This window comes from Montipora capricornis, chromosome 7 (genome assembly GCF_036669925.1).
Source record: "Montipora capricornis isolate CH-2021 chromosome 7, ASM3666992v2, whole genome shotgun sequence".
Classification (NCBI taxonomy): Eukaryota; Metazoa; Cnidaria; class Anthozoa; order Scleractinia; family Acroporidae; genus Montipora; species Montipora capricornis.
In genome coordinates this window covers 9859463-9869462 of record NC_090889.1, presented here as the reverse complement: position 1 = coordinate 9869462, position 10000 = coordinate 9859463, and the positions used below count along the sequence as shown (strand labels likewise).

At 39.0% G+C, this 10000-nt stretch overlaps 1 protein-coding gene across 1 annotated transcript; it reads right to left on the bottom strand.

Annotated features, from left to right (window-relative positions):
• Positions 1–4446: 4446 nt before the first annotated feature.
• LOC138055566 (uncharacterized) lies at positions 4447–5972 on the bottom strand. Its single transcript, XM_068901472.1, has 2 exons — positions 5943–5972; positions 4447–5094 (listed from the first exon to the last, which is right to left on the bottom strand). Exons 1-2 carry the CDS (start codon positions 5970–5972, stop codon positions 4447–4449), a joined length of 678 nt encoding a protein of 225 aa, XP_068757573.1.
• Between the last annotated feature and the right edge of the window lie 4028 nt (positions 5973–10000).

Sequence of the window (10000 nt, the reverse complement as noted above, 5' to 3'; positions counted from 1 at the left end):
TGAAACTATTTCGCCAAGTGACAACTTCTGTTTCTTTTGTGGCAAAGCACTTAATAAGGAGGAGCTTTTGATAAAATATTACTTCAAGCAAGGATACGAATACAATGTTATTCTTTTGTTTCTATCCAAGTTTCATGGAATAGAAATGAGTCTAAAGAACAGATACAAGTCCCTTGGTCTTTGTCGCAGGAGTGCCCATTTTGATGAAACCGAAGTTAGAGCGAGAATACAGCAAGAGCTTGATGGGCCTGGTTGTGTATCTGGTTATAGAAGCATTTGGCATACATTGCATCGCGAGGGTTTCACTATTTCAAGACAGTCGGTTCAAATATTGCTAAGAGAGATGGATCCCGATGGTTGTGAGATGAGACGTAGACACCGACTACAAAGGCGCACCTATGTCAACCCAGGTCCAAACTTTTGTTGGCATATAGACGGGTATGACAAACTCAAGCCTTATGGATTAACTATTCATGCTTGCATCGATGGCTTTAGTCGTAAAGTGCTGTGGTTAAGGGTAACACGAACAAACAACGACCCAGTGATGGTGGCGAGATCATATTTGTCTGTGGTAAGAGAAAATGGAGGCTGTCCTGAAAAAGTCAGAACTGACTGTGGAACCGAAAATGGTTTATTAGCCGCTGCACAATGCTACTTTAGGGCTGACATAGAAAGCCACATATATGGATCTTCACCACATAATCAAAGAATCGAAGCATGGTGGTCATTTTATCGACGGAGTAGGGCAACATGGTGGATAAACTTCTTCAAAGATCTAATGGAGCAATCAGTTTTTACACCTGGTAATGATCTCCAAATGGAATGTTTCTGGTTTTGTTTTTCTAGTCTGATCCAGTGTGATCTAAACTCGGTGAAGGATCATTGGAATACCCATTTGATCCGCAAGTCACGGCATGAAACAGTCTCTGGTAGACCAGATGAGCTCTTCCACCTACCTGAATTGCATTAAGCTCAAGATTTTAAGCACCCTGTCACTGAAGAGCAATGCTGCTTTGTTTTAGAGAATTATGTTACTTCTGATGAATGCCATAATGATTTTCAAGAATATTTTAATTATGTGGTTGATACTACAGAATTAACTCCTCCTGGTGATTGGAGGGAAGCACTGGCTCTTTACAATCGCCTTATTGAATTTGCTGAAGGAGGATCTTGCCTTGACTATCAGGTGAATGAAAGGGATACAAACAGTGAAAAGGGAAAAATATGGAATACTTGCTTGCAATTTCATTTTTATGTCTTAAACCTGATCAAAGATTCAACTGTTACTTTGAGCAATTGACATATTAATGGACTATTGTATGGATTTGAAACTTGGCTGGGGTCATGGGCAGGGACTGTGTACATGAATCAACTACCGTTAAGCATTTTCATGCTTGTCTCTGGAGATACCATGTGAATTGCTGTATCAACTTTCCCACCTATCTATTGAGCCTGTGTTGCTTTCGTCACTGCTTGACAATTTCAGAATTTCATCATATTATTGTTAAATTGAGGGTAGTGTAAGTTCATTTAGCAGAGGTGGCTATGGGCCTTTGCTTATAGGTGGACAGCTACATGTATGACGGTTTCAATCCATATCTTCATTTTTTTAGGGGCTGAACCCCTTGCTTGTAGCCATAATTACACTAGGTCATGGCTTGTTTACTTAGTAATTATTCCACATACCTGCATTAAGGTGTAAAAAGGGTACTGAATTGTAATCCCAATTAATGGCGAAACTGCCTCTATTTTCTGGACAAGTTTGTTCGTTTTCACATCTTTTACATAATTGTCTTGTTAATGCTGTGGAAAAATGTTCCCGTGTATGCAGTATTTACGGGTAAGAGCAAATGTAAATGCTTTTCTATGTAATGACTTTGAGTTATAAATTGTAAACACTGTGCGAAGAAGCGGTGAGAGATGGAAAGTGTAAAAACATAGCTGGCTATTTTCCATATCAATAACTGAAGTTTGAGAGCCAATCACATAGCTAGAAATTTAAAAGCGAAGGTTGCAGATTTGTAGTTATTTTGTTGCCCAACAAACAGAGCACAGGATATGAAGCACTTAGGATTATTATTCTTGGGTTATGTACATGTAGTGAAAACCTTTTAGGTTGGGCTGCTTCCATTATAAACTTAAAGGTTGTAGCCAGTTAGAAGACATATCAGCACAAATGGTAACCCACTTCACATTCCCTAGTTGCAAAAGAAATCAGCTGGTGATTTTATCTTTACCAGTCATTAAGAATGGGTTTTGGGGGAGGAACGTACTAGCGGATGACTTGTTACAACAATAAAAAGGGTAACTTTAATAAGAACATTTCATATTTTGATGAAGTTTTACAAAAGAGAAGAATTCAAAACTTCAAAAAGGCTAATACATTTGAAATGGGTTTTTATGGTTTTCTTTACATGATGAGGCTAAACAAAAATGTGCTCCTTAACAACTCTTTATCCAAATACTTAACAACTGAGAGCCGGTAGACGTATTCTCCCTAGGCACATTTACCGGAGAAATCTTGGGGACAGACTCAGTTTTCTACTCCAATGTTCAGTTAACAAGACTTTCCGTGGAACCTTAGTTAAACAGTACAGGTACATGCACACAGGTCTAAAACTAAATGAAGCATCCAAGAAAGATCCCAAGTTGATGTTTCATAAAAGTGTAGAACAGGTGCCACCCAAAGCTCTCAAAGCATGAAATATCAACAAAACGCAGATTGGCTAACTAAACATGAAAGTTCCAAATGTGAAACAATGTTAAAATATGAACTATTACCACTGGACCTCATTTAAAACAGTCATTTCCTTCTCAGGAAATACACACAAAGTCATGCCACAACGTTACTAATACTAATATACACCATATTAATAATGTTTCCTGCAGCATGCCACCACTTTTACCACTTACTACTTTCACTACGTTTTTGCTTTTCAGTGTTTGTCTTCGTTAGAATATCTCCTGGGTAAACATAATGTTATCACAAAAAAGAAGAAGCAAGATTAAGAAAAATATCTTGCATTTCCTGTCCAATTTTCTTTCAAAGAACGTTTGTTGGGATAGATGCACAGCAAAGTGGCAAAGCCACTGGTTTGCTGGGCTTGATTATCTGCTATCTATAAAGCAGAACATTATCACATAAAAATATGGTCTTACGCCAAATAAGGTTTTGCATGATTTATCAGGTGATACAAGTTCTACATGCATACCATACACATTTTGGTGCACTCTACACTATATTTATGACCTACCAAAAGCTTGCCCTTTGCAATAAGCTATGGTAAGAACATGACGAAATTCCTCATAGGTACTCATATGAGCACTGGGAAAAGTTATTTCCCTCGCACAAGCTCTAACATTAAGGAAACAAATCTTATGATTAGGATTATTGGCAAAACAATCATGATCAAAACTTGTAGTAATGACTAATTCTTTACCATTGAGAGGTCGATGTTTCTGCTCTGTAAGCTATCCCATGATGCCTGAAGGTTTCAGTTCAGGAGTCTCAAACTTTTCCATAGGCTGGAGTGGATGCTGGTCACTCTCTTTTTGATCTTCATAATTCCAAGTTACTGGTGATATTTTGGTCATCCTCAAGGCTAACGAGGAAGTCCTGGAGGTGATCCATGATACTTTCCTTAAGTTGTCTTCGTGAACTCCCTGGTGTAGAGTATATTGGCTGCACCAATGAGAAAAGATAGTTTGCATCGACTTGGTCTTGTGCACCAGCTACTTTTACAAACAGGGGCTTGCACACTTCTGGGTTAGAAAGAACAATCTTTGCTAGACCATACAAATGAAGGCCTTCCATGAATTCTTTCGTAATCACAACTTGCCTGATAACGATGCTTATGATAATGGACTGAACTATGTCATCGACATGTTCCTGATTTATGTTGCCAGTGTAGCCATGCTCAATTATCATCTCTTGATGAGGTGTCACATCCTCTCTTATTTAATTTATAATTGATTGGTCAGTTGCGGTAAGATGGGATTCTGCACTGAGGTTCTTGATATCAACTTCTGGATTGACAAGTAAATTGTACACACATTCTTCAAGGAAGCAAGGTGCAGGTCCCCCCTGGGCTAAACTAACAGCAGCAATCTGACCGCAGGCTCTAAAATTGCCATTTTCAATGTGGTAGGTGGAATTCATTGGACCTCCTTCAGGAAACACTGTGCTGCCAATTCCCTGAATCATTTGTGTCAAAAATTATTTTCCCATGGCTCCACTGTCAATTCCTTGTTCTTCATGGTAACAAACTCTTAGATCATTCTCTGTTTCTGTTTACTTCTCGTTGCAACAGAGTAAGTAGCCTAAAGAAGGGTGCTCCTCTTCTTACAACTAAAAAAAGCTTTTGAGAAGAATTAACTCTCTCTTGTACAGCTTTAACCACAGAGCTTGTGTCATTTAAAGAGCTTGGGTTTTCCACAGACCTTAGGTCATTTAGAGCTTGGGTGATTTGCAGAGCTCGAGTAATCCAGTAAATCTTCTTCATTGACTTGGTTCTGTAGCTCTCTGGCAAGTTGCTCATCTTGTTCGATTTGAAGTATGACTGACCTGTCAACCTTTGGATTATTGTCACACCTATCACCTATCTCACTGTCAAATTCAGGAAAGCCTTGGTCATTCCCTAAACTATTTTCTGTAGCTGAATCACTGCCACTGTATTCAGTTTTGTCCTCTGCCCTATGATAGTCATCACTAGAACAGAGAAAAAGGGTTATTTTGTTAAAATCCGTCCCCACTTCTTCTTGGTATCTTTGCAACGAAAATAATTCACTGGAACCAGGTAAAAATAGAGCTTCATCTTCATATAACAGTTCATAGGAAAGTTCATCATCATATAAATTACTGTGAAAACTTCTCCATTTTTCTTCAGCCTTTTCACGCAGCAATGAATACTTAGCTGTCTTTGATATTCTCAAGGCTAATTTCTTTCCTCTTAGTGGTTTTAGTGCACACAACTTTTCCTTCCATTCCAGCAAACCAATGTTAATGAGGACATCTTGTTCTTTGGTTGTTTTAGCTTTCTTTTTCTTAGCACCTTTAACCCTTGATACCCACTGTTTTTCCTTAGCTGCTTTGAACTGTTCAAAGGATTTGACGGTTTTTGATTGGTTACAACACTGGGAGTCCCACCACAGGTTTCGCTTGAACTTACTTTCCCTTTGGTTATTTCTATTAAAACAAGAAACTTCAGTCAATATAGCTATCTAGTAATCCTATGAGTAGAAAAACTACAACTGAAACAAGTTATTATTACCTGTCAACCATGCAGTATGTACACTGTTTTTGTTTTTTTGGTTCCTTGCTTATGTCTACAATAATTATTGTGAACAGAGCTGGTTGAGACAAAGATATTGCACACTTTTTGTCTTCCTCCACTTACAAGCACACAAAAAAATCAGTTTATCCCCCTCCCCCTTGTTCAGTGTTGTTTCATGTTATGTGAAATTCACCTGACTGTGTTAAAATTAAAATCATTGGAAATACACAAGGCAATGAAATACGGGTAGATAATGCGAGTAGTGTTACCCAATTTTTTTGTCGTCTCAGCAGTGTCTCCACAGTTTTGTCCATGATTATACTTATTAAATAAAGATCTTCACCCTGGGATGTACAAGCAAACTCATACCCTACAACAAAATAATTGTACATTTTACACAGCAAAGGGAAGCTACAAGCTCTAGATCAAATCGATAAAACCAATTTTGAGGTCTCAGCTAAAAATCGATTGAGTATACTTTATAGCCATATATCAGCACAAAAATATTGTATAGGTCCAACTTAAAACATCCCTGTATAAGAACCATTCACTCAAAAAACAACGGCCAACCCTGTTCTTGTTGTAAGTCAAGCATACATTCGGGTTTGCAAATAAAGATTGAAGCAGATAAGCTGCACGTACAACCAACTCTAGGATTCAATGACTCACCTTTTCCACAGCTAGAACAGAAATTGGCATTTTCAGAAGCTTGCAAACCACAAAAAGAACAAAACATGGCTAACAAATTATATGGCGGCAAATCGAGCAGGACTTCCTAACTTGAGCATGTTTAGGCGACACCTTACCGCTGACTGGAGGAAATGAAGATTTCAATTTGGTGAGTGTTTTGAATTCGGTGTCGGTGTGAGTGACTTGAATTCAGTGTCAGTGTGAGTGATTTGAATTCGGTGTGCACTTGTGGGCCACTGTAAAACACAGTTTTACAGCCTCACAACTTTGCTTTTGGTAGCGCTGCTCCCCGAAAGTGGTCAAATGCAATGTCTCAGTCTTGTAGGACTTCAAATTTAAGTTCGATTTCAAATTGTTGGTCACATAGGAACATTGATTGCCATTATCGAAAAGAACTCGCACTGGTGTCGATTTGGTTCCGTCTTCGTTAGTAGCAAAGGCTCTCGCGATTTGCAGCAGTACTGGCTCATTCCTTCCAGATGTTTATTTAGTGATCACTTCAGAGCTGTCTGGTGTCCTTTCTCCGATCACTGGAACAGTGGTACCTGTGTTTAACGGCGTGTTGAATCCTCCTCAAATTGATTGATGATGTCTTTGTTTGCAATTGCGGCACGTTTTTGTTGATCGACATTCATGACCGTGATGACCAAAGCTGAGGCACACAAAACATCTGTTTTTTCTTTGAATAATTTCTCTGCACTTTTGAGGATTGGTAACTCTTTAGCACGAAGGGGAGTAATGCGGCTCTTCACAGCACACATAACGAAGAGTGAAATTCTCGATGCTTTGACAGAAAGGTGGAAGAAGTGGGCGTTGTTCGATGGCGCTGTCTTCCAAGTGAAATTGTCGTTGGCCTTAACAGATTCACCAGCTTCTCGCGCTTCCAATTCGGTTTTGATGATCTTTATGAGGTCTTCTATGTTCCAAACCTCGGTAGTTGAATTCCTAGCGATTTGAATTCGAATTTCAGTCGGTAACTGCGACGTTATCACGTGTATGAGCAGACTGCCGTATTCTTTCAAAGAAACACTCAATGAAGCCAAACCTCTCGTATGAACGCTTATCTTGTCGTAAACAGTTCTAACCGAATGTGGCTTGTCCTTAACACAATTCTGTATCTTCAACAGTTCGTCCATGTGAGCGCTCATGATCTGTTGAGGTTTGCCAAAGCGATCCTTTAGTAATTCTACGGCTGAGTTGTAGTTGGCTTCGGTTAGATTCAAACCTTGTATGATGCATGCATTTCAAGTAGTTAAAATTGTCGATATCGGAAATTGCTTCATTGGAACCAGTAGTGGAATTGTACGAATCCCAAAACGTGAATTTCAGAAGTGTAAGTTTGGGAAGTTTCAGTTTGGTTGTGGTAACGGAGCTCGTAGTCGATGAAGGATGCTGAGAAGACAGATTTTGCCCCATAGATGAACCATTCACATATGATGCTTCAATGTTCCACACTTGAATTCTTTCTTGGCATTCCAAGATTCTTGCAGTTACATGGTCGGATTTGCCAATCTCTTGGGCGAGTTGTTCCAAATCGCAGAAATTTTGTGTATCTGTGCCCAGTTTGTCCAGAGTAGTTAACTTTCTCTCCAATTGTTGGTTGATTACTTGAAGTTGGTTCACATCGAATGCACTCACGTTGTTCAGCAATTCGTCAACTTCTTTTTTCCAATTTCGTAACAGTGCCACGATGGCCACCTCGCATTGATCGCAAACGACTCAATGTTTCCTTCGGGTCTGCAGTCATCGTCTCTGGGCTAGAAGTGCCCCACGTTGGGCACCAATTTGTCGTAAAACAGATCCAGAAGAAAACCAAACGCAATAACATTCAAAAACGATTTAATCGAAATTCACTAGCCTGGTGCTATGTACACCATACTCAAAATCGTAAAACCACAACTGAACTTTGATACGTAGACAAAACAAGATAACAGATACAAAAGTATGTGCTAATGTAATCACGAGGTACATGTCAATCAAATTAATAATCAAATGTCAATCATCAATGTACTGTTCGGATGAACAGTCCAACAAAACAAATATTAGAACAAACGATTTATGACAGGCACAACATCTTGCATACGTTTGGCCACCCTGTTGCAACATGTTGAATAGTGCTGGATCAAATCTGAAAATGGTCAAATTTTTCGTGCAACATTTTGGATGTCACATGATGTTCTACACGTTTGGCCAAGTGCATGCAACATTCTTGCACTGGGGCATGCGCGCTAGGGCCACATGTTGCGTTGAAAATGTTGTGAGCATTTGGCCAGGCCTTCCAATCAAGTAACATTTTTTTTGCAACGTACAACAAGCTACAAACCTTAAAGGGTCCCTGACATCAAGTGTTTTTCTTTGCTGAGATACAAAACTTACCTACAAGCTGCCGGCACCCACTTGTCCCACGGATTAGTGACACGCATGCGTCCATGCCTGAGATGACGTCACATACTACTTTGCAGTTGTAAAATATTTTCAAAATTGGTAAGCAAAGCAGTCTGTGGTGTCATCTCAGGGATGAACCCGTGCTTTTCACGAATACAGCCAAGGAACAATTGATAGTAAGTTCTGTCAACTTAATGCAACTTGTGCAAGTGATGAAACTCAGGCATGGACTTGAGAAAATATATATCTGTATATTTTAAATTACTTGTTATCCCATGGCGATGAGTTCCTAACTTCTGTGAAATAAAGAAAATTGAAATAAGAGGGCACTTGAAGATTAAGGAAACCAATTTCTGTATTGAAAACGTTCTGCCAGTATTACAGACAGACCCTTTTTCTTTTAAAGAACCATCTCTTATCTTTACAATACATCTTCAGGGCTGTCTTTCGGAAAATCGCTCTTACTCGCGTAGTTTTTAAAGAAACCCGCTGAACATAACTGGCCTTGTGTTAACACAGACATCCCAACAAACTGCACTATATCACTAAGGAGATACTAGGCTAGCGAAATGTGCGAGGATTTTTCAAAATTCTAAATAGTTTTAATGTGGTGCCCAAGTGTGTGGCGTGCATACGCAAAAAAGTCTGTTTAAAAAACGTGAAAGTTATAGTTTCCTTGGATTTCTTTAAAACTGAATGCGAACAAGAGCGATTTCCGAAAGACACCCCTTAAGATAGAGTTTAACTTTAACGCTTCTCGTTTGCGCATCACTGCCGTGCACGCACGGTGTTACAATGCGGCCTTGGCAGGTAATGATTATGTGTGGTTGTAACTTTTGTAAATGCATGGTAGTCACTAAAATTATAAAAGTCTATTTTCATTTTCTCAACAAATTGTTATAATTGTGCCAAATATTTTTGCGGGAGTTAAAAAAATAACAGTGACAAACAGGGAAGCTATGTAGCCCTTAACCTTTTTTTCTTGATCTTCTCCGTTGCCATCACCTTCAGAACAGCATTAAAATCGTGTCTGCAAATTGTTGATCCTGATTGGTTTTAGTGCTTTACTTCTGTTTAAGAAACCTTGGGCAGACAGTCTTCGCCTTGTATCTTAAGAGATTAACCATGTTTTTTAAATTGCTCAGTGATGTTTCCTGGTTGGTGTCTTCTAAAACGTTTTACAATGGTAAAGCACTGCAATTCATCATTTGAAAGTACCTCTTGGAGTGCAATTACTGACCCGATTGATTGCAATTTGTTTGATAGGGAACAAGGTAAACAGGTTGCTTAGAATTGGTCCTCCACACTTACTGCTCTGTTATAAACGCTGAGACATTTTACTGATGGCTGAATAGAATTTCAACAAATCTTTAGTCGACTTACATAAAGAAATGTTCTTGAGGGCAAAACATTATCTTAAACCCGATATTCCTGTTCCTGTCCCGGTTCCTTTTCTTCCTTTGCAATGGAATCCAGGAGAGCCTACAGCTCGCACCTGCGCTAAAATTTGAGAAAAAGAAGTTGTTATAAGATTGTAACATTTGACCCCAGCACAAAACTTCATAAAGTAAGATTTTCCAGCTTTGTGTAGTCGTAAAAATTGACTTTTTATTGATAGCATTTACTCAAGGTCATTCTTAGGACTACACTGA